We start from the raw sequence: 25,842 nt of genomic DNA, 5'->3' as shown, positions 1-25,842 counted from the left end.
TAGGATTTTTGTGACTAACTAATGGTTTTCCTCTACCCTGCAGCCTATCTGAAATGCTTCTGCTCATTCTTCTTTGCTAGTTCTTCATGTCATGCCCACTAACTATGAGTATCCCCCTAGCATCAAGTCTAGGCCCTCTCCTCTTTTACCCCTATACTTAGAGATTCATTTGATGATTTCATCAGTTCTCTCAGGTTCCTACATCTATATATCCAATTCTAGTCATTTTCTTGAGCTCCAATTTTTCAGCTACCTTTAGACACTGCCAACGAAATGTCTCATAGACATCTTAAACTTGACATTTTCAAAACAGAATTCATTATCTTTCCTCATAAAACTCTTGCCTTTTCCCAATTTCCCTATTCCCTTAGAGAAAATCTCTTATCTTTCCATTCAAAATCTCAGTCTTATTTTTAATTCTTTACTTTCATCTTACAAATCAAATCCAATGACCAAATCCTATCATTTCTTGCTCTATAATAGTGTCTGGTAGGTACTTTATAATAGTATGGTGTTAATAAATATTTGGCGATTTATTGATTGATTTCTAATATACCTCCCATTCTCTCCACTCAGCCATCAAACAAGTTCAGGACCATAACACCTCTTGCTAATGCTATTGCAATACTCTTTTAATTGATCTCTCTGTCTCACATCTTTCCCCATTCCAATCCAAGCTCCACACAGTTACTGATTTTTCTGTAGTGTAAGTCTGCCCACATCTCCATGATCACACTACCACCCAACTACTTATTAAGACAAAAATCCCAATTTCCTCAAGATTCAGAGACAAAGTTCTATTTGGCAAATCAACCTGAAGCAGCAAGACATCTTAAGGAAGGAATGAGACACAAAATATGTCCAGTGCCCTTCAGACCCTGATAGAGAAGCCACAGGAATTATAAAACCCCAGATCCAAACCACAGATCTTCTTTCCAGTCTGGCCCGCAGTTAAAGGAGCAACCCTATGCAGAAAAGATCTGCCATCTCTTCTACTATCAACATGCTTGGTGAGTGACTGGCTGGCCAGCCAATACCAACAGACACCAACAGGGGAGTTATCTCAAGAGCACTAGGAAAAGCCATGTCCCACAGACCCCTGACCCTGCTTCTAACCCTACTACCATTTACACCAACCATTGACCAATCATTATGCATAAGTAAGCACAAGAACCCTGGGAAAGAAAACAACATCCCCTAGATCAAAGGTCCATCCACCTTCCAACCTAGTCCTCGGAGCCTTTATCCAGAGAACCACTTCTTCCTGAAATGTGACCTGGCAATTTCCCCTGCAGATGGTAGAGGCTCTGTCTCCTCAATAGTCACAGCTGCTAAAGACCTGGAAAAAAAGTTCTCATGATCAAAGTCTTTGGTGTTTCATATGGTTCAGCATCAGAAATATCCTTCCTCTAGTAAATCTAGTAAAAACTCTCCTACTTTCCATTCCTTACAGGTAGGTGGCAGAGTAAAAAAAAAATTCAAATCTGATCTTAGACATATAGTAGCAACTCACTTAATCTCTGTTTGCCTCAGTTTCTTTATCTGTAAAATAGGAATAATAGTAGCACCTACCTCATAGGGTTATGATGACAATCAAATGAGATAACTGTATAACAGCACAGTTTCCATCATGTGGTAGACACTTAATAAATGTTAACTTTCTTTCCTCCCTTGCAAAAGACATAACATTTTCCATCTCTATACCTTTGTAATGTCTATTCCCCTTTCCTAGAATGATCTCCCTTTTCACCTCTGCCTGTCAATACAAATTTTTATCTAAAAAATTAGAAGAAAACAACTATTTGCAAGATTATAGTAACCTGTTCTCCTGACACTGGTAGGGATGAGAGTTCTTTTTTAGAAAAATAGAGAAGTTAAATCATCTGATACTATGAGCACATTTGCATCTAAAGTGTATGTATTACTGTCTAGCCTGCTAGAACCAATCTGAGGGTCATTATCTGTTCTATGAGATCTTAACCAGTATTTCATTTACTCTGAATTCAGTTTGCTTTTAGTGATCTTTTCATTTATATTGCTTTTACAACTAGATTTCTTTGTGTCTTGGGACAACTTATTTCACTTTGCAACAATGCATAGAAATTTTCCCATGCTTCTCTAAATTTTTCATTTGTTACTTTTTATTTCACTATATCATTCCATCACATTGATAGTTTTCCCCCCATCATTCTCCAAGAACTCTGCATTGTTTTTATGAAGGGAATATTTGGGCATATCTTGGATATTTGTTTCAGTCTCTAACTTCTTTAGTATATTTGCATAATAGTTATATTTTTGAATCAAAGGATAGGTCCAGTTTGGTCAATTTTCTTGTGTAATTCCTGATTAGAATGATTGGACAACTTCATAGTTCCATGTATAGAGTGCTATTGTACCTATCTTCACAATCCCTCAAGCACTGTTATCATTTTGGGTGATCTATGCAAATTGCATGGTATAAGGTAAAACCACAATGTTGTTTTAATTTGCATTTCTCTTACTAGTAGTGATTTGGAAAATATGTTTTCATCCAGTCATTTGTAGTTTCCAGTTTTTCTTTTAATAACTATTTATTTGTATCCTTTGATCTTTCATCTACAGTGGAAATGTTCTTGCTGTAATATTCCTGTGTCAATTCCCTTTGCGTTTTAAATATCAAACTTTTACCAATGGCCTTTAATATAAATATTTTATCACTCTATCTACCTTTTTTCCATTATTATTTTCAATGAATTTGTTTTTGCAAAGGTTTTTCATTTTTGAAAGCACATTTTATTACCTTATATTATCTTTTTATTATCTTTTCCTTCCCCGTTTACTTAAGAATTCTTCCCTACTCATAATTATCAAAAAATATGAATTCATTCTATTCTAGTTCTTAATTTTTATTTTAAGGCATAACCTTTTATATTGAGGTCATATATTCATTCTGAATTTAATATGGTGGCAGGGTGTAAATTGATGGTATAGGCCTAATTGTACCAAAATACTTTCCAGTTTTCCCAGAAGTTCTTACCAAAGGAAATCTTCCCCAGAAATTTATGTTATGCTCTTGGATTTATCAAACACTGTACTGATTATTTTGATTACTTTTGTTTCTTATCTACTTTTTCCCACTGGTCCACTTTTCAACATTTTTACTTGTCCAAATATGTTTTTTGTTTGTTTGTTTGTTTTTTGTTGTTGTTGTTTTTGTTGTTGTTACTGAGACAGTTGGGGTTAAGTGACTTGCCCATGTCACACAGCTAGGAAGTGTTAAGTGTCTGAGGCCAGATTTGAACTGAAGTCCTCCTGATTTCAGGGCTGGTGCTCTATCAACTGTGCCACCTAGCTGCCCCAGTCCAAATAGTTTTAACACCTATGAGCTGTTATTGTTATTGTTGTTCTTAGTGAATCATTTCAGTGATATCCAACTCTCCATGAAGATTTGGGGATTTCTTAGCAAAAATTCTGGAGCATTTTCTTCTCCAGATCATTTTACAAACTTAATGACTAAGGTCACATCACTAGTAACTATCTAAGATCAGATTTGAATTAAAATACTCCTGACTCCAGCGACAGTATGTCATTTGAAGTTTAGTAATGTCATTAGCCCTTCATTTGTACTTTTTATTATTATCAGCCTTGAGATTCCAAACCTTATATTGTTCCAAATAAATTTTTCTATTGTTTGCCTGGCACTATAAAGTGTCCACTTAGTAAAAAGTCCACTAAATAATATAGCACTAAATCAAAAAATTAGTTTAGATACATCTTTCATTTTTATTATATTGGCAAGACTCTCCTATAAGCAGAGAATACCTCTTCAATTATTTGTCTCTATGTTTATAAAGATTGCTTTATTATTGTATTTATGTAAATCTTGCTTATATCTTGATAGATTTAACTCAGACATTTTATGCATTTTGTTTATTTTGTATGAAATTTTCTTATTTCTTTCTGGTTCTACTAGTAGTATATAAAAAAGATAAACATATCTTTATGGGTATCTAGATGAATAGCTAAAGTTACTGACCATCACAAAAATTTTCTTTACTAACTCTAGTTTTCTAAATATAGTATCATGATACCTACAAACAAAAAGAATTGTATCTCCCATTTCTTGATATTTATACCTTTGATTTTATTCTATTTAGAGACTAGTATTTCTAGAACTATGTCAAACAAATGTAAAGATATACTTTGGCTCCTTGTTAACTGGGAAATCTTATGTTTCTCCATTATAAATAATGCTAGCTATTATTTTCAATACAGGTTTTTGTTTCAATTAAAGGTCTGTTCTTTTGGGATCTGTAACATATATGAATGTATTTTTTTCTTATAAGGCTTTTTCTGTGCCTGTTAACATAATCATGTGCTTTTATTATTTTTTTTTTTTTGTTTCTATAGTTAGGAAAGAAATTTCAAGAGCCTCCCTCAGTAATTCTTTCCAAAGTCCTTTAAATCCACCTCATTGAATGACATTGTATTTAATGTAAGCTTTCTTCTTCTCTACAGTCATGGGACCCGCTGTGCAGGGGAAGTATCAGCTGCAGCTAATAACAACATCTGTGGGGTTGGAGTGGCTTACAATTCCAAGGTTGCAGGTATGCTATTCCCATGCCAGATAATTGTTACTTTTCTCATAGAAAATCTATGAAGTACATTATACTTCACATTCTACCCAGAGGACTAATGTCCTAGAAATAATTTTCATTAATTATCAACCCTATTTCTTACTCCTCACTTTTTTCACTATACTCTATAATATAACCTCTTTTTATGAAAAGTACTTTAAGTGCAGGAAATCCAGGATATCTATAGCATGAATAACAAGGAACACAAAGAAAACTTAAGAAATGATGGCCAATATTTTAACTCTAAATTATTGTAAACTTAGATTGTTGAGTATATGAAGACTTTTACAGATCACATACAAAAATCTAAATGGTCTTCCAAATTAGGGCACACATCTGGACTGAGTCATCAGGAAAATAATGAAGTTCACTTGTCAGTAGTTTACTATATCAGACAAGAGACCACAAGGTCATTAGAATTCATTTTTAAATCCCAGTGGGCAATCTGTATTATCTCTTTCCAGAGACTTAGCAACTTGCATCTGAAGGTGAGATGAAAAAGCAATGCTGCTACTTAACAAAGTGGGAAACACTTAGGTTTTTTTTTAAAGAAAGAAGGAAGGAAAAAGAAGGGGGAAGGAAGGAAAGAAGAAAGGAGAGACAAATAAACTTCAGAAAGAGAGACAGAGATAAACAGAGAGAGAGGGAGAGAGGGAAGGAGGAAGAGAGGAAGGAAGGAAAGAAGGAAGAGGGGAAGGAAGGCAGGAAGGCAGGAAGGACGGCAGGAAGGCAAACAGGCAGGCAGGAAGGCAGGAAGGCAGGCAGGAAGGCAGGAAGGCAGGCAGGAAGGCAGGAAGGCAGGAAGGCAGGAAGGAAGATAGGAAGGCAGGAAGGAAGGCAGGAAGGAAGGCAGGAAGGAAGGCAGGAAGGAAGGCAGGAAGGAAGGAAGGTGAGAGGGAGGGAGAGAAGGAAGGAAGGAAAGAAGAAAGGAAGGAAGAAAGGAAGAGAGGGAGAGAGGGACGAAGAGAAAGAAAACTTTCTATGAGGGCATGAGAAAAGTTTGGCTCTTGATTCACTCTAAGTTTTACTTGAAGTTCATTTTTAGTTTATTCAGGCTGAGTCACCAACTCCAATGCTTCACTTCTATGATTTTTTTCAAAGTAATAACAGTTTTGGCATTTCTTCCCTAGAGACTTGGTGAGACCATAACCATGTTCAGTGTTGTTACTTGAGTTCCCAGATTGCTAAATAAAGCAGTAACCTCCCATAAAAATCCTATCACTTAACTACATCACTCATCTGCAAAGATGATAGACTTGATAGACTTGATAGACTTGGTCTTGATTAAAGAGACTTGATAGAACTTGGTCATGAATTTCAAAGGGATGTTATCTGTAGGTTTCTAAAAGGTAAATAGCTGGAAATTTTGCCCTTTGGGTCTTAGTTCTCTTGGTGTTTTGTGTATTCACAGTGCTGGTAGGAGAATGTTGGCAACAATAATGCCATCTGGTAGGAAGGGAAATAATATCCCCAACTTAATATTTTATTTTCAAGATTTATACCTGGGATGATGATTAAGAAAAAGTTGGGTCTATACAATGATGGGAGAAGCAAATAGAACAGAAAGGTTCTGGAGCAAACTCACTTTCCACCATGATGGCCATCTTTCTCACAATTTTTGAAGGTTCTGAGCAGTCAAGGGAGTCAGGTGTGTGTGAGTGGACAGATCAGCTCCTCAGGGTTCTGAGGCTCATCTGTCAGAAAAGGAAAAAGAGCTCTAGGCAACCTTTTGATTTCTGTCTGAATTCTTTTTCCTGTCTCATAATTGAAAATCCCTTCCTCTCATCCATTCACACTAGCCACTTTTCTCTCTTGTTCAGTACCATGATTCATGGTTTGTACCTGGACCAATAAAGTAAACCCATACCCTAGAGGCACCCAATTTTCTTTCTAATTTGGAGGAGCAAGTCTTCTATTTTCTACACTCAAAAAAAAAAAAAAAAGAAAAGAAAAAAGGTATCTAATCCAAAATCCTTCACTTGTATAGTATTGCTTTTAACACTTTCATTTTCAAGTCTCATTTTGCCCCTGCTTACTATTGCAAGGAGTATTATCCCTTCTTGACAGGTAAAGAATTGAATTTTGCTACAATTGAATGATTTGCCCACCTAATATGTTTAATAGCTGAAACAGAACTAAAATCCATATGTAAAAGGAAATGAGATATAGTGAGAAAAGTCTTGGATTTGAAGTCAGAAGATCTCTTCTCTAGAGAACTTTTCAAACTTATTTGTGCCTCAGTTACCTCATCTGTAAAATAAGAAGGCTGGATTAGATCTGTCTAGTTTTAAATGCTATAGCCTGGGCCAAAAGTCTGGCTCTGTTCCCTGTGCAACTGTGCACAAGTCACTTAGCCTCCTTTATTTCATCAATGAAATAAGAGCATTGGGTTAGATACACTGTAAGGATCCTTCTGGCTCTAAATTCAGTATCTTTATTCCCAGTCTAGTGCCTTTCTTAGCATACCATGTTATCTTGCCTATCCTTCAGTTTGCTATCAAGCTATCATTCTTATTGCTTCTACTATATCTGTTGCATGGGGAAGCTTCTTTCAAGACCTCTAACCTCAAATCCTTGTTCTAATAGTCAATTAGCCCCTGTTGAATCTTTACTCTTTTTTTTAATGGATCAAATGAGATCATTAGCTCCACTTAAACAGATTCAGGCTCTCCTAATTTAAGATTGATAAATCTCAGATTTAAATTAAAGTTCCTCATTCTGGTCAGCAATTCATAAAAGCTAACTCTGGGTTGTAGTACTTCTTTACAGAGGAATCTACTGCTTGTATCCCCTTTTTCTAACTAGAAGCTACTCTGCAGAGAGATTAGCAGTCTATAGCCCCACCAAGTGGCCAGGAAAGATCAAGAGAAGTCCGTCAAAACTTTGGAGGAAGCCAGAGACTTTATTAACTCATCTCCTATTTATAAATAAAGAAGATGCTAAAGTTAGAGACAACAATTCCTACCCCTTTAATTCATAACCTCGTTAAATTCAAAGTTTGAAAAACTTAGAGAAGACCTAAAATATGAAAATGAAATTATTAATTAATTATAAAAAATAGGGAACCTGTCCCATCTCTAAGGAAGGATAAAAGGTGGAAAGAACACTGGGTCTGGAGTCAGAGAACCTTGATTCAAAATCTCAATTCAGCCATTTACCCTCTATGTAACCTTTAGCAAGTCACTTAACTTCTCAAAACCTCAGTTTTCTAATCTATAAAATGGGAGAATAGACTTCATGATCTCCAATGTCCCTTAATCTTTAAATATATGAACCTGTGCTCTAAATATATGAACCTAAATATATAGATCTATGATTATAAAATGGGGCTAAAGAAAACAAGTGTTTTTCCTTTGGTACGTAAAACCTAGAAGTTAATAATGACTCTGAAGTATATAAAAAAGAAATTTATGGCAAAGCATGATCCCATGTTTTCATGTCTATTTCCACTTTAAAGAGAACAAATAGAAAGTCATCTTTAAGGAAAGAATCAATCATGTTAGAAATGTCTTCCTGGATGAAAAGGATTATGGAACAGTGAAACATTACCCAAAGTTGCTGAATTTTCTTCTGAAGAGAACATAAAAATGAAAATAGATAGAAGTTAGCTAAGGTTTTGTCTCCAGCTAGAAATTTCTGCTCCTGTGAAGCTAGTAAGCCCAGGACCATATAGTTAATAAGTGATTCTAGATGACTTGCTTTTGAGAGACAGTCATATTGATAAAATGCTGAATGCAGAATAAAGAACACCTGGGCTGGAACCTCATCTCTGAGCTAAAGAGCAATGTGGTCCTGGACAGCTAGATGTCTTATCCTCCCTGATTTTTAGTTTCCTGATCTGCAAAATGAGAATAAATTCTGAAGCACAAGGATATCATTTGCCCATTTGTCATTTGGGAAATGACTCATATTCTCATAGATTTAACAAAGTCTAATTACAATTTGTGATTTTCCCTCCATTTTTTCACTCATTATTTTCCTACTCAGCCTCTCTTTTTACCTCATATCCTTAGCTTATCATTTTTTCCTTACCATCTTATTATTTATTTTATCTATGCCTCTAAAATTCCCTCTTTTTTCTTCTCCCTCACCCTCCTAATCTTATTTTAATACCCTTTTTAAAGTCCCTCCCCCACCCTACTACCCAGTTTTCTCACCTATCTAGAAGATCAGAAAACTTCTAAACCTCTTCATTTTTAAAAATAAAATGATGAAAATTATTGATACAACTTCAGTTTCAGAAGGGATGTGATAAATGCTGTAAATGCAAGGTTTGGGATATGAATTGTCCCATCCTTCCCTTTGCATGAAAGTACCTATGTGTGAAAAATGAAGCAATTATTTACCCATAAGATAAATTTCACTGTCAGTTATGTAAGGCCCACCCAAAGCAGAACAATTGTTATATTAGCCTGACCAGAAAAGTATCCAGGCTTAGATCACAGTATTCAGGAAATGACAACAAAATTTATTGTAAGGGGACACAGAATCAGGGAGAAATTAGTTATCCCTTAGATTAGAAGGACAATCACCATAGTCCCCTACAATAGTCACAAAGCAACTACAAGGCCCCAGTTTCTGGAACATGTATGTGAGGATTCTCTGGCTTCTGTGGTGTCTCATTTATCTTGGAATTCAAGGTAGTAATCAAGATCCCATCCCATCACTGAATGAACCCAAAGCTTAGCTACTCTTTAGGGAAAGGATATCAGACACTATTATCTCACCCCAACTCACCAGGTATAAAGTGGAAAAAAACTGACATAACTACTTTTTTCCCATTAAGGCAGCAATGTGTCAGTTGTTCTTTCCCTATTTTAAATGAAATATTCTCTAGTATGGCCTGGATTGGGGTTTCTAAGGGGAAAAAAAAAGGTGAGTATGAGGAGAATAGAATCTGGAGGAAACCAACTGCAAAAAAAGAAAACCTTAGAACATAGCATATATTTACAGTATAAAAACTGACTATAAAGTATTTTAAAGTTTACAAAGTGCTCTACATATATTATTTCATTAGGGCTTCATAATAGCACTGAGATAAGTATCCCCATTTTCTACATTAGGAAACTGAAGCTCATTCTCCCATGATCATACAACTAATAAGGGTCAGGGGGAAAATCTCAATCTAACATACCATCCACTATACCATGTTGCCTTTCAATTAGAAAATAAAGAAAATGGGTACAGGATTTGGGGTTTTTTTTAAATCCAAATCACAGGGCAATAACACAACTGGAATCTTCTACAATGATACCAACTTGACATTTTGCATTGGCTGGAAGAATTCGGCCCAGAGAATCTATCCTAAAGAGCTCAAGAAAGCCAGGATTTCCACAGAGAATGAAAAATGGGCCAAGCAGGAGCACATTAACATCTCTGCAGGCAGACAAAAGCAAAAGGAAATTAAAGCTACAGTATCCAATAACTAAATTAATTAAATGAAGGCTCATGCAAAGCTCCCACCTAAGAGCTGACCTGGTCATCAGTCCTACCTCAATGACAGTAGACAATGGAATGAAAATAGCAAAGATATTTATTAAAGTTAAGGGCACAGTTCTTCTTCCCTCAGCTTTTTTCTCTCATTGGAAAGGCCACAGAATTTACCAGTTACCTTCAATACCTATGAGCCATGGAGATTAAGGAGAATCATACACATATACTATACAAATATTGTTTAGATCAGCCAATCTTTGCTGCTGAATTGTGCAGTCACACCCCGAAGTATTCTCATGTCTCATGCAATTAGCACAAGCTTCAATCCTCAGAATTTAACATGATTAAAGGAGCTTTTCTGCCAAGTTCCCTGGTGCATACTTCTTCCTCCTTAGGCAAGGAAAAGGTGAAGAACTGTTGTTGACAGTCTATGCACATGTCAATATTCTTTCTTTAAATTTAAATTGGGTAAAATATTAGCAGAAATTAGTTTTACTTTAATTTTGAGGTGAGAGAAAGCCTATGAGAGAGGCAAGAGGAAAAAAGACAGGGAGCCAAAAAAAAAAAAAAAAACTTAAAAGATAGGAAAATGTGGGATCAAGTGATGACTCTTAACTCATGTTTACTATATCACCCTGACCAACTCCCTGTCAGTGTCACTGGTCTTTAGATCAGTGGGGTAAAAATCAAACAGAAACAATCACCACTAAACCACACACAAAGATACCTATGGCACATACAATATGGCACATTGACTTAGAAAACCACATATTAACACAATCCAAGTTCATTTTATTTTTATTTATTTTGTTGATTATTTCCCAGTTACATTTCAATATGGTTCAGCCTATTCATGAATGTTGCAGGCCACATATTTGACACTTCTTTTCAAGATATTCTTTAAGTTTTAGAAAGGGTGCTTAGTTACTTTAGAGGAGAGAATTTCCTCACCTGAGAGTTCTCTGTATCAATGAAATCACTGACCCCCAGGATCTATTCTATTTACTAATATTTTCTCCTTTAAACTTTACAATGAAATTGGTATTATAGGTTTCATTATCCCCATTTAACAAAAATGAAAACTGATTCTCAGAGCAATCAATTGACTTTTCTACTTTCATAAGCTACTAAGTGTCAGAGGAAGGCTTTGAACTTCAGATAGCTCAAGTATTTGGTTCCTCCATGTTTTAGTATTTCTTACAAAATTCAGCATTACCACTGAGAAATCAAGCTATGAGCTAGTTGGGCAGAAACTCCAAAACTATTTTTGAAAATATTAATAACCTGATCTTTCAACGAAAAGTAGCCTTGAGAACCATTTTTCATGTGTGCACAAATGGTGGGATCCACCAAGGTAGTGGAAAATGCTAGAATCAGGGGCCTGTGTTTGAATCCTGGCTCTGTTACTTACTTACTGAGTGACTTGGCTAAGGAAACAAACATCACAAAGCAAATCTCCCCATAAATAAATAAAATAAAAGTAGTTGGAATAGGCCAATCAACTAACCAGCAAGAATTTATTAAGTGATTGCTTTGTACCCAGCACTGTGGGATCCTCCAAGTTCCCTTCTAGCTTAAACCCTGTGCTCTTAAGCCATTTTATTCTCTGTCAGTAGAGTCCTACCTGCCTTTCCATAACTAACTTCCCCAGGGACATAATGAAGATCACCTGCCCCAAAATTGATAGAGCTTTTCAGGATCTTCTTGACATGGCAATAGAATTATGACTACATGCTCCAAAGATTTATTCTGCAATACCAGGACAATTTTTGAGGGTTTGGAAGGGTTCGGATTTATAATTTTATTGGTTTAGCGAAATGTTTCAGGTATGGAAACTCCCTTCACTGCTGCAGATCAACAACTCATCCCTTAGAGAGTGGAGCTATGGGACTGGAAACAAGAATGAGAAGTTATATGCCTTTCCCATGATCATGCAACTAGTATGTATCGGAGGTAAAATTTGAAGCTAGATTGTCCTCACTCCAAAACCCCTCCATCTACTTTGTCAAGATGTCCCTCTTTTTTATATTACATGAAGAACAAAAGAAAAGCTGGAAAGCCAAAGACAGCTGAGATAAAAATGAAGAATTTTGAGTTCTTCTCTTGCTGCAGAACAAATCATAAAACAGAGATTATGGGCTGCACAAACCAAAGAGTAAGGTAATTCTGAGTGAAAATCCTCCAAGAACAAAAAAAGATCTAAACTGAAAATTGGATGTCTGCCTTTTCCCAGAAAAAAAATGTAACATTATTTCTCATACATTAGTGGTTTAAAAAAAAAGACTGGAAGAAAGAGCTTATAACTTGCTTTCTGTTCCCCTAATTTCTCAAGAACAAGAGTTCTTAATTTGGGATCCATGAACTTGGGGTTTTTATGTAACTGAGCATTTTGATAAAGAAATTTTAATACTATTAGTTTCCTTTGTAATGCTATGCATTTTATTTTATATATTTAAAAATGCTATTCTGAAAAATGGTCTCTAGTTTTCACCAAACTTACAGAGGTATCCATAACACACAAAAAGGATGAGAACACTTGCTCTAAATGGAATGGCAACTTTAAAATGGATAAAACAAAGGATGTTTTTGTTTTGGGGTTTTTTTTGCAAGGCAATTGGGGTTAAGTGACTTGTCTAAGGTCACATTCTAGTATTAAGTAACTGAATCTAGATTTGAATTCAAGGCCTTGTAACTCCAGGGCAGTGATCGGTCCACTTTTGAGTGAGAGAAGAGTTCCATGTCAAGCCTTGCAATTTTCTCTCCTCTACTTAGAGTCCCATGTAACTCCCAACTAAAGAGAGATGCATAATAAAGGGGAAATTTGTGGAGCAGTGTCCCTTAATAAACTGAGGGAAAGGTAGTGACCACAGGATGTGTATGTTGTTATGGGATTCTCTATAACCCTACACAGCCAAAATACTGAGGTCTCCTTTCAATGCCTCCGTTCAAGTTTTAAGCTATCCATTCTATGCTTGCTTAATGGAATTCTCAGAATCCAGAGTCCCTTCAAAGCCATGATCACTGGGCTTTCTTTACCTCTCTCATTTCCATGCGCTCCAATGAGAGCACAACATAACTCTTAGGTATGTAAATGACATCTATTATATCATTGACTTGAAGACTGTAAATAGTAGGGACTTAATAAGTCTATGTTGAATCAAACTGAATTTAGAGTTTGGAAGGAATCTCAGAAATTTTCTCATTCAATCCCCTTATTTTACATATTTGAAAATTTTCATTCAAAGAGGGGAAATAAGTTCTCAGGTCACACAGGAAATAAGGAACAACCAAGATATCTAATTCCTAACCCAGCTTCCTGCTACATCTTTTCTCACCAGCATGAAGGAAGAGAATGGGATAGGAAGGACAGTAAGGTAACTACCTGCCTCTGAAACCTATTAAATATGTGTGACTCTGGGCAAATCATATTTTCTGAGTCTCAGGTCCTCTTCTGTTAGAAAGAGAAGGGAAGAAGAGGGGGGAGAGAGAGGCAGAGAAATAGACAGACACAAAGAGATGGGGAGACAGAGGGAGACCAACAAACAGACAGACAGACAGATGGAGAAAAGAAGAGTCACAGAGAGAGACAGAATGAGATAGAGATAGAAGCAAAGAGAAAAAAAGACAACGACAGACAGAGAGAGAAAGAGAGAGAGACAGAGATATGGACAGAGAGACAGAAAAACAGACAAATGGAAACAAAGGACAGAGATAAAGGATAGGACTTGGGCTACATAGTTTCTAAGATTCCCATCACCACCAATTCTAAATCTATGGTGATATAATTAATGGAAATGTTAATAGTTCAGTTTATAAAGATTTGTTATTCTCTAATATCTCAGAAAAAGTCCTTTAAATAGGAACATTACAACCACAGTTCTGAAGCCACCATCTCCATACCATTATCTGTTTGCTTTTAAGTCTTAACACTACAATGTTTTCACTGATGATAAAAATCTACAGGAATACGTATGCTGGATCAACCATTTATGACGGATATCATTGAGGCCTCCTCCATCAGTCACATGCCTCAAGTGATAGACATATACAGTGCCAGCTGGGGCCCAACTGATAATGGAAAGACTGTGGATGGACCCAGAGAACTCACCCTCCAGGCAATGGCAGATGGTGTGAACAAGGTAAAATTCTTCTGAGCATCTTGGGCTATTCACTCTCTCATAATCATCTTATACATCCTATGTTGTTCTTTTAAATCAAAGAAAAATCTCTTAGTTTTTAATTTGGAGAGTAAAAATCATTCTAATCTGGACAGGGAGGAAAGATTTTTATAAATTCTAAACAACATGTATTTACAGAGTTCATATATATTTGCATGGGTTCAATTTATTTTTTTTAATTGGATTTATCATTTCATCTGTGGAGGGAACTCCCAGTGAAGAAATGGTCCATTAATGTAGACCAGCACCTAATTATTGGGGAGTCATTGAGGGGTTAAATGATTTGACCAAAGTTATACAAGCAGTGTATGTTGGAGATAAGACTTAAACTCAGCTCTTTTGCACTCTTGAAGCCAATTCTCTATCCACTATGCAACAACTTCCTCATAGGAGTTTAAATCTACCCAAAGCTATTCCATGTGACATTCAGACAGAGGAGAGAGACAGTGACAGAGGTAAAGACAAAAAGAGAGACATAGACAGAAAGATATGGGAAGGGGGGAAAGGAGGGAAGGAGAGAGAGGGGAGGAGGGAGAGAAGCGGGGAGACAGAGAGGGAGAGAGAGAAGGAGAGAGAGAGAGGGAGAGAGAGAGAGAGGGAGAGAGAGGGAGAGAGGGAGAGAGGGAGAGAGGGAGAGAGGGAGAGGGGGAGAGAGGGAGAGAGGGAGAGAGAGAGAGAGAGAGAGAGAGAGAGAGAGAGAGAGAGAGAGAGAGAGAGAAATACTCTGGTGGTACTTGCATGACTCTTGTCTGTATTTTTCCATATGTCCACAATAGGGAGCTCCTCTATTCTACTTCATTTTGGCATGGAGGTAAGCATAGATTCTCAAAAGTTATCCAAGGAGTGCAAGTTATAGTAAGTTCTTCTTAATGAGCATGATATGGCTTGAGAATGGTCTTCGAAATAAAATATCATTCACAGACTAGTTTCTTGATGATATGTTCTTTGGCAGTGGCAACCTATGAAAAATAGGACAAGGCAACGAATTATGGGATAATTCTATAAATAGGACTATCTGAACCAGAGTTCTACTGTGATATGTCTCATCAAAATGTAGAAGGAATCTTGAGTTTCCTCAAGCTACATTGACCCAAATTCATAGCAATAGGGCTCTAGTTGTAGCAGGTCCTCTTAAGGGGGAAAGCTTAGTGATGGACTGCACATCTATATTCTGAGAACAACTAGCTAAGCCCAGAGAGCCTTATCATCATGCTAAGCAAAGGGTGATGTATCTTTCTGCCACAACAGCTCTCAAAAGCTATTCAGCTATAGAGTAGTTTCATTCTTCTCTAAGGAAGGTAGTACCTATCCCGATAAAATCATTGATCCCTGTAGTATTGAATTATGGGCTACCTGGAAACCTATCTGTCATATATACTCATTTTGAACATGTCTTAATTTTTTCCTATCAATCAAGTAATCAATAAACATTTATTAAGTACCTATTGTGTGCTAAATATTTTGATACTGTCTAGTCAAAGATAACAAAAGGCTTTTTTTCAGGGACACATATTCTATTGGAACACAATGTGCATAACTCTTAGTATATGCAAAATACATACAAAATAGGTGCAAAAATTTTTCTAATTCCGTGTTTCTCCCTCTCCCATCTTCTTCCTCCTTTATTCCTTCCCTTTTCTGAAATCTAATGCAGTAGGCAGAGTGCTGGCATTTCTCCTGCTGCTGCTGTTGGCAGGTTAGCTTTTGACACATTGAATTGATGAGATGAGATACTTCTGAAGAGGGATACTGTTTCACCTTGAGCTTGTCTGTATTTGAATTAAAGCTATTGGACTGCAGCAGGGAAAGAAAGAGAGAGAGACAGATACAGAGAGAGGCAGAGAGAAAAAGGAGAGGTGGGGAGAGAGAAACAAGGGAAAAAGGAAGGAAAAGACAGGGGGAGGGAGAGAGAGACAGAGAGAGACAGAGACAGAGAGAGAGCATCACATACTGAGCTGTCTTTGGTGCTAAGACATCATTCCCCAGTGGGACCAAGCCTAGAGCTACATGTGAGGATTGCCTCTGCACAACTCATGTGTTCTTTTAAGTGTCACTTTATTAGCTGCCAAAATCCAGAGAACCAAAAAAATCCAGAGGGAAGTTAGAAATCCTGGGCATTTGTGTGTCTATTTATGGAACTGAGAAATGAAGAGTACAGAAGAAGAAAGTTAGAAGAAAGAATTATATGGAAAGCTGAATCAAAAAAATGGATCAACCTTGAGCTGCATATGTTATTTTAGTCACTCTATGTATGAAGTTAAATAAGTCATCTTACCTCTATAGGTTTCAATCCATATGTAGAATTAAGTGGATGGATGATGATACAGAGAAGGGGAAATGGTGAAATTAGAATCAGATATATTGAATCTTAATTTAAATACCCACATATGTGACCTTGATTTAATACCTACATATGTGACTGAATAAATCTCTTAATTTCCATGGCTCTCAGTGACCTTATTTGTAAAAGAGAGGGTTGGACTAGATGACTTCTAAGATCCATTCCGGGTCTAAAAATTCTACAATTTTTTAAAAGGAATTGAGCCAATGGGGAGCCTTTATGGGAAGAGTATCATTGCTTTTTCCATAACATAAAATAGAACAAGGAAAACAAATTGGACAGGTGGTGAGGGCAGACTTAGTAAAGAGATAATAAGAGGAAGGTTAAAGTGTGGTGCAATGATATTTTAAATGTTTTTAATTATTTAAATTTTGTGCTTGCCCTTTTTAGTTTATAGGATTGTAGGTGCATGTTGTCTTAGGATTCAAAGTAATTTTTTTTAATTTTTAAGCATAAGATTATAGTTCTGGAGGTATTTAGGAATAGTAGGAAAAAATTTGAGTATAGAGTAAGGGAGACCTGCCTTTTATTAGCTATATAATTCTAATCAGGTGACTTAACTTCTCTGTGCCTCTAGCAATCCTCTAGTTCTCATATATTGTTTTAAGTAAGTTGTTATTTGCATTGGCGAAAAGAATTCCCATACTAGGAATCACCAATATTAAAGAAATCATAAATTCTTCATATATTTATATATGTTAAGAATTATTCTTGATTGAACAATAATAGTATACCTGTGAATGAATAAATTAAAAGCATCTATTAAGCACTTACTATATACAAAGCACTGTGCAAAACACTAAAAATATGAATACAAAGTCAAAATACTCCCTTCTCTCAAGAAACTTAATTTCTGATGGGGAGAGAATGTGTGTGTGTGTGTGTGTGTGTGTGTGTGTGTGTGTGTGTGTGTGTGTTTATGACAAAAAAAAAAAAGATACTAGCAGCCAAGAGAATCAGGAAAGTTGACAGCTGAGCTGAATTTTGAAAAGAACCTGGTATTCCAAGAGATGAGGGGGAGGGGGGCAGAGCATTCTTAACATGAATGACACCCACAACAAAGGCACAAAGATGGAAGAGCTAAAATACCATGTATAAGGAACAGTGAGTAGGTCATAATGACTGACTCATGGAGTATGAGAAAGAGAATAACATGAAAGAATTTGAAATATAGAAAGGAGCCAAAGTGTAAGGACTTCTATACATCAAACAGGGGAATTTATATTTGGTCCTAGAAAAAATAAGGAACTACTAAGGTTTGTTAGACAGTGAAGTAACATTGATTAAATCTGGATTTGGGGGAAATTATTTTTGACAGCTATGTAGAGGACAGGTTGGAGAGGGAAAAATCTTGAAACAGGAACCATTGCAATGGTTCAAGTAAAAGGCAATATGAGCCTGAATTAGAGTTGTTCCTGTATGAGTGAAGCGTATGTGTGCGTATGTATGTGTGTGTGTAGTGTGTGTTTGTATACATAAAAACACATATAAATATATTATAATGTATGTATATATGTATTTACATGTGTACACACACAGATATATTCACTCATGAGATTTTGTAGAAATAAAAAAATCAAGATCTAGTAACAAGTTGGATATGCATAGTAAGAGTGAAGAGTTCAGGATGACACCAAGATTTTCAATTTAGATGACTAGGAGGATGGTAGTGCTTTTGCTAGTAACAAAGAAGTATGAAAGGGGAGTGGGAAAAAAGGTGAGTTCTGTTTTAGACATGTTGATTTTAAGATGCCTATGGGATATCCAGATAGAAATGTTTAGTAAGCAATTGGTGATGTGAGACGGTGCCCAAGAGAAAAACTAGGGCTAAATTTATAGATCTATAGATCATCTACATAGTGGTGATAATTGAGACCAAAGGTAGCTGCTGAGATTAAGTAAGAAAGTATAAGAGAGAAAAAAAAGGAAGGGATCCCATTCAGAGTCTCAGGATATAGTCACAATTTATACAAACCAAATGTGAATGAGCAAACACAAAACACTGTTCTCAGCATTAATATTTTGGTGGCTACTAATTAAATTGATCACATTGTTGGTGTCCTCAAACTACGGTCTGCGGGCCAGATGTGGCAGCTGAGAACGATTATTCCCCTCACCCAGGGCTATGAAGTTTCTTTATTTAAAGGCCCACAAAACAAAGTTTTTGTTTTTACTATAGTCCGGCCCTCCAACAGTCTGAGGGACAGTGAACTGGCCCCCTATTTAAAAAGTTTGAGGACCCCTGGTCTATACCAACTGAAAATATCTGAACTATTATTCCTTCTGTGGTCATTAAACTGATTTAAATTCTAAGTATCTAAGGATTATACAAGAGAACTGTTCAGTTAGATGTAATCGCTGATACAGCACCATGTCATTATAGATGGGGTCCTGGGCTTGAAATCAGAAAAATCAGTTCCAATCTCAACTTAGATACTTGCTATTTGTGTAATTATGGACAAGTCATTTAACTTCACTTTCCCTCAGTTTTCTCATCTACAAAATAAGAAGGTTAGATTCAAAAGCTTCTAAAGTTATGATTCTTTAACTCAATATCTTTCATTTGGGTGTGTCAATAACTCTGGACCTGATAATCTTTTGTACTTAGAAAATATCCTTTTAAGAAGGGATTGTAGGGGACAGGTAAATAAACCATCTGGTGCAGAGGATAGTATACCAGTTCTGAAATCAGGAAGACCTGAGTTCCAATCCAGCCTCAGATGCTTATCACTTACTAGCTGTGTGACCCTGGGCAAGTCATTTAAACCTAATTGCCTTGCAAAAAGAATAAAAAACAAACAAACCAAGACTGAATTGTGACTACATCCCATCATATTGAACAACAAGTACGAAATCAGTTGTGGAGATATCCTTGTCTTCAGACTTTTCTTGGGTCAAATATTAAAATAAATGGACAATCAGTGGGGATTTAGCCAAACCTTTCATTTTTCAGAGAATATCTTTGGTGAGGAGAGAATTAATGCCTTTACCCAGCCCAGTTCTTTCTTTGTCATACATCAGCAATATCACCACTGAAATCTTCACTATCAAAGAGGATTATGTCCACAGGTGTCAGCACCTTCAAAAGCCAATTAAATGGTGAAATCCGGGACTATGAAGGAATGAGCTAATTGCATAGCAACAACTTCTCACTTCCAAATACTAGTGACCCTTAAGTAAATAATCATAATCTCTGATTAGCAGTTTATAACAAACTCCCTGTGATATGATAATTGAGAGAGTAGCCTTAACATACTCCTTAAGGTCTCTCAATATACCTAAAAAATCAAGATGACAATCTCCCACCAGAAAATGAGATCTGTTCAGAAGGAAAGTGGCTAAACTAGTATTTGACATGACCATTTGCTAGCTCTCAACTCCAATTAGATCATGTCTCCTCCCTGTTATTTCATTGGGTCAGCTAGGACTTTGTGGCCCTAATATTAGAATAATGCTGTTCTTAAGAGTCTGCCTGCATTAATAATAATAGTTCCCCTATAATGATAATAATAGTTTACATTTACATAAGGCTTAACAAATGTCTTTTTCACTCAATGACCCTGTCAGTTGAACCTGACAGAGCTCATTATCCCCCCCATTACAGTCGAGAGTTCAAAGAAATTAGGTCACTTGTCCAAGGTCACCCAGCTCCTAAAGCTGTAGAGTTTCTACATCTTCTAACCCAAAATTCCCTCCTACCACAGAATCACAGATTCTTTAAGATCAGAAGAAACCTCTACCATTATCTATCCCTATTGAATTTCATCTTTCTGGATTCAGCATGATTCTTTTCTCCCTTAGGCCTTTCTTAACTAATTATTGCCCATGGTGTTAGCTTTTTATCCCTCCCAAATTTGAGTCATGTACAAGTTTGATAGGGACATCAACTGTGCCATTTATTCTTTCATCCATGTCATTTATAAAAAATGTTAAACTGCATAGATTCCAGGGACACTTTTAGTAGTAGAGAATCCCAGAATTTGGGAGTTATAAGCGATTCAGCAGCCATTTTCTACCCAAAAGGAATCCCTACTATAACACTTATCAGAAATAATTGTCTAGTCTATGCTTGAAGACTCTTTAAAAGTCTTCACTCACAATCTCACTAAGCAGTCTAGTACACTTTTTTGAAGACTTTTAAAAAATCTTTACCCACAATTTCTCTAAGCAATCTATTATACTTTTAAATAGTTCTAATTGTTTGGGAAGGTTTTTTTTTTCTGATATCAAGTTATATCAATCTACCTCCACTCAAGCAATGCTTGGAAAGAACTGTAGTCCTAAATCCTAAACTCTCAAAATGGTTATGGTTATACCTATAGAAATATACTTGACTGGACAATTCCATAATAAAGGGAACTAACTATTATTATCTTCCTTTGAAAATAATGCAGTATTTCCTCATGAATAAAATATTTCTTTTTCAAGTCTAAAGAAAATTGAATCAGCAAATACTGTTAGCTAAAAGTTAAAACTAAAAGTTCAGAATAATGCTATTGGTTCAGCAGGTGGATTGTTTAATGGCACAAGGGATAACTTGGAGTCTGAAAGTTCAGATAAACAAATGCTTTGCTGAGGAGATAAAAATCTTTCCATAACCTTTTCTTCTCAAGGCAATGACTCCCAAATGAAGTAGCCCACAAGGAAATCCTAGCCCCCAAATTTGGCCTTTCTAATATTGGTTAGAAAAATCCCACTATATCTAAATCATAGAATCTTAGTCTATTTTTGCTGGTTTCTCAAAATAAATATAATTTGATGATCTGGCTCAGATGTACAAGCATATACAAATAAATTAAAATATATAAAAGAGATATAACAGATTTTTGATTCTTAAACCCAATATTCTTTCCATTAAACCCTCTTTGGTTTTCATGAGGCCTGCTGAAATATAGAGTAAAAGTAAGTAAAAGACTAAAAAAAAAAACCCTGAGTTTAAAAATATCTACTAATTTTTAAACTCACTTTATTGAGCTAGAAGTTTTAATTAATTTTAAAACCTTTCATTGAAGTTGATTAAAATTAGTCTGTTCTAAAGGATCATTTTTTAAACTTTATTTTCTATTCAATAATTTTTTAATGAACTTTGCTGCATTGCAATCAATCTGTTCTCTGTACTCTGTACTCAGGCGTTTCCATGTCCCAGCTGCAGATAGACAGGTATTTTTTCATTTGGAAAAACAGCTCTTAGAAACCCTCAAAAAACAAGTTGTTCTAGATAACAGTTTTCTGAATTAACAAATTTGTCTCCCTTTTATTTCAAATCATAATTTTATTATTTGATGATGAAGATGTTTGTAAAATGCATTGGACACTGCCTTGCATTCTTAAATAGAGTATAATGAACATAGCTTAACTTTTCCTTCATAACTCAAGGTCATCATTATGAATACTAATTATTATACTACATTAAAACACATTGTGGTACTGTATAATCTCAGAAGTGATGAGGTGTGAGCAGGCAAGGGCAGGGCAGATAATGTCTTTTCCCCATGGTAAATGACCATAGACCAATGTGTCTTTGAGATCTTATAACTGCTTTTTCATCACATTTCCATCAACTTGGTTGTCATCAATTATTCTCCATATTGTCAGTGTGCCTCCACTTATAATTTGCTTTTCTAATACTCCAAGGGCTTAGAAGCTAGTTCACTAAACATATAAGAACTATATGCAGAATAACGGTAAATCAACTGAACAAAGAGCAGACAGGCTTTCCTATGAGTAAAGTGTCTACCTTTTACTGCAAAGATTTTGTGGGATTCATTTGGCTGATTTGAGTTTTGCTTTTGCTTGTTACTTTTTCCAGATTTTCAGCTGTGTTCCAGAGAGATGAGATGGGTTTTTTTTTTAAATAAACTTTGTTGTTACATAACAAAATTGTCCTCCACATTTGGGTACCTAACAAGTGCTAGTCTGCAAATGGATAGGTGCATTTCATCTGTGTCACCTCTCAATAAACCTTAGCATTTGTCATTTCTTCTGTGTGTTGAAGACATCAGAAAGGAAAATGAATCTGTGTAAAACTACATATGGAAAATTAGACAAAGATAGACTCTATGTGCATTTTAAGGCAAAAAATGGATTGAACAATTTGCAGCTCTTTATTCTTACATTTCTATAACCAGAAGAATAGAAAAAATACCTCTGAATGTGTGTGCCTTGGGAATAAATTAAAGTTGGAAGTGAAAACTCCAGCTTGAAATGTTTTAAGTTATGTACATACTAATTTTGACTGGGCAACACATTATATTGTCAGTGTCACTGAATCTGATTTTCAATTCTATGGCCCATAGTCACAAACCTACACTGAAAAAGTAATGTATTAATATTTTCAGAATAGTAACAAGCTCATACCACTTAAAATCAAATCACAAAGCCCTTATGGACCTTAAAATGAGTTTAAGATGCTCTTCTTCTTATCTCACAGTTTGATTCTTAGAGAATAAAAAGATTCTTTGTAAATAAATGACAAAAATGAAAATAGTTGGAAAAGAAGAAGGGTCACATAAAGTGTGTAAATGTATTCTAAAGAGGAAAATGGCAGTTATAGGAAGAAAAAATTCTGTAAAGAAACTTGAAGAATCTTCTAGAAAAAAGACTTGGAAAAATTGGATGTCTAATGCAGTCAATAAATATGAAATTATTTGAAGTGACAAGAAACTTAAAGGGCTTATTTTATTATGGAAATGCAAAATTAACATTTCCAACATAGTAAAGTAACATTCATTTTATTGCTGGGGCAATTGGGCAAATACCTCAAAAGGAAAGCTCACTTATTGTATCCTTTCCCAGATATCATGAAGAATTAATTTGATCCATATTTTAATATGAAAGCAAGACCTTTGAATTCTTTTATTGCAAATGCAATAATATACAGGTCAGGTATTGCCTTGAGGATTGTCATTTGAAAGCTATTCTCCTCCACTCTCCACACAATCTCCAACCTAATCTATTCTATATACATAAATTCATCTTCCTATTACTTAAAGATGATTATTTAACTTTCATCCCTAAAAATCTTATGGGATTAAGGGTCAGACCTGTAAATATATAGAACTTCCTTTACCAATGCATTGTCTGCAACTTATAGTCTTGGGGAGTCTCCCAGAATATTGAGAAGCTAAATAATTTACTCAAGGGCACACAGGACAACTAGGTTTTACAGCAGATGGAATGCTGATCTTAGAATTAGAAAGATTCATCTTTCTGAATTCATATTCAGGCTCAGATACTTATTAGTTATGTGATCTTAGGCAATTTCCTCATCTGTAAAATGAACTGGAGAAGGAAATAGCAAATCACTCCAATATCTTGGACAAGAAAATCCCAAATGGGGTCACAAAGGGTCAAACGCTATTGAAAATTACTGAACAACAAGATCATACAACCAGTATGTTCAAGAGACAGAATTTGAATCCAATGCCTGATTTTGAGGCCAGCTCACTACCCCAGTCTGTCTTACTGTGACCTAATGATTAAATTGAATTTTCATTGAGTTGAATTAAATCCTCATTCTTAACCTATAAATAAACCTCCATGTTTTGCCCAAACTAATCTTTCTATACTGATTTCCCATTGCCCTCTCATCCTTGTCTTTCTCTCTTTCCTCCCCAATAAGTATGCAAAACCAGCCAAAGTCTATAATTTTCTATTCCTCAAACCTGACACATCCAACAGGATGCTTTGGACCATAGAAAACACCCTCTATATCTCACATCTGATTGTTAGGATTCCTTAATGGACAAGCAAAAAACCACTTCCTGTAATCAGCTTTTCTGCATCTCATCAACCAGATGTGATTTCATGAGAATACTTTCTATGTATCTAGGTACTTGAGACCCTAAGAACTTTTTTATGGAACAAGGAAGGAAGGAAGGGAAAGAGGAAGGGAGGGAAAGAGGAAGGGAGGGAAAGAGGAAGGGAGGGAGGGAGAGGGAGGAAGGGAGGGAGAAAGGAAGGGGAAGAAGGGAAGGAGGGAGGGGAGGGGGAAGAGAAAGAAGGGAAGAAGGGAGGAGAAAGAGGGAGGGAGGGAAGGGAGGGATGGACAACAGGAGGAAGGGAGGGAAGGAGGTATCTGAATGGTACAAAGTGGCTAAGTGTAGAGAATGAGAAATGAATGGTCTGGGATCTTTCTCCAAAATGGAAGTTCCAGGAAAAATTTATCAATGGGAAAAGGTATCTGCAGGAGCAAGGAGGAAGAACTAAGGATAGCAGTTCAATTCAGCTGGAGAGGGGAGACTGGAATCACTCCATATTCAATTATCTTGAATTAAACACGTCTTGTTTCTGTTTTGCTTAAATATTGGAACTCAAAGTGATGGTCACATGATGAAAAAATTGGATTGATATGAGCTCTCAATTTCTTTATCTGTAAAATGAGGGTTTGGGACCAAAAAGCCTCTAAGATACCTTCCAACTATGTGATAGAGTGATAGCGATACAAATATAAATACACAAAACAGCTCCTGCCCTCAAAAAGCTTGTGAGGGGAGATAACATATCAAAGAGAACTGAAAAATCACAATGGAATAAGGGGCAGAGCAGCTGAAGAAATGGAGTAACAAAAGAAGACTGAAAATTAAGTCAAAGCATGAATGAAGTTGAAGTGTGACTGAGCTCTTCCTGAAATGTTGGTCCCAGAGAGAGAGCCTCCATTTCTCTAGCTGACAAGAAGGAGGCACAGAGGAAAAATGAGAAATTGGAAACGTGAGTCAAGATGTGAGTGAAATATGAACCCAGCTTCACTGGTTCTAGAGCCAGACTCCTTCAGCCACACTATTACCTCCTTTCATGATAATGTAGAACACATTTACAAAGAACAAAAAAGTTCCCTTTGGATGAAGTTCAGAAACAAAACCTACATTTGGCAACTTATTAATTACGAATTCAGCATTCATCGTTGAAATCTAGATTCTCCTCCTAACTATGCAGTCGGTGCACTGAGGACCCTTGAGCAAATTAGTTAGTATCTCTGCATTTCAATTTCCTGGCTGATTTTACCTTTAGAAAATTGAGTCGATGTATAATTCGATATTGTAAAACTGTGAAAATGGCTTCATTTTCTAGTGTTTTAGAAGAGCTCTATTATGATCATGATGGCAAATGCAGCTATTATACTATTCAAAAGGAGCTTGGCTTCTGATTCTGAAGAATTTGAGATACCCAGAAAAAGTGAAATAATTTTAACAGTCAATCACTGGGTTTAGCATTTTTTGTTAAATTTGAGATCTTGCCAATGAATCTGTTAAACTGTAGGAAATTTTCTGAATAA

General features: G+C 36.0%; 1 protein-coding gene across 1 annotated transcript in view; it reads left to right on the top strand.

Annotated features, from left to right (window-relative positions):
- Positions 1-25,842, top strand: part of PCSK2 (proprotein convertase subtilisin/kexin type 2) — a 295,645-nt gene that overhangs the window by 225,627 nt on the left and 44,176 nt on the right. Inside the window, exons 7-8 of the mRNA XM_003758170.3 lie at positions 4,498-4,586; positions 14,013-14,188. Of these exons, the coding sequence (XP_003758218.1) occupies positions 4,498-4,586; positions 14,013-14,188 (265 nt within the window). The remainder of the gene's footprint in view (positions 1-4,497; positions 4,587-14,012; positions 14,189-25,842) is intronic.

Source organism: Sarcophilus harrisii, chromosome 2, assembly GCF_902635505.1.
Source record: "Sarcophilus harrisii chromosome 2, mSarHar1.11, whole genome shotgun sequence".
NCBI lineage: Eukaryota > Metazoa > Chordata > Mammalia > Dasyuromorphia > Dasyuridae > Sarcophilus > Sarcophilus harrisii.
Note: the sequence above shows the minus strand (reverse complement) of the source record. Positions and strands in the feature narration are given on the sequence as shown.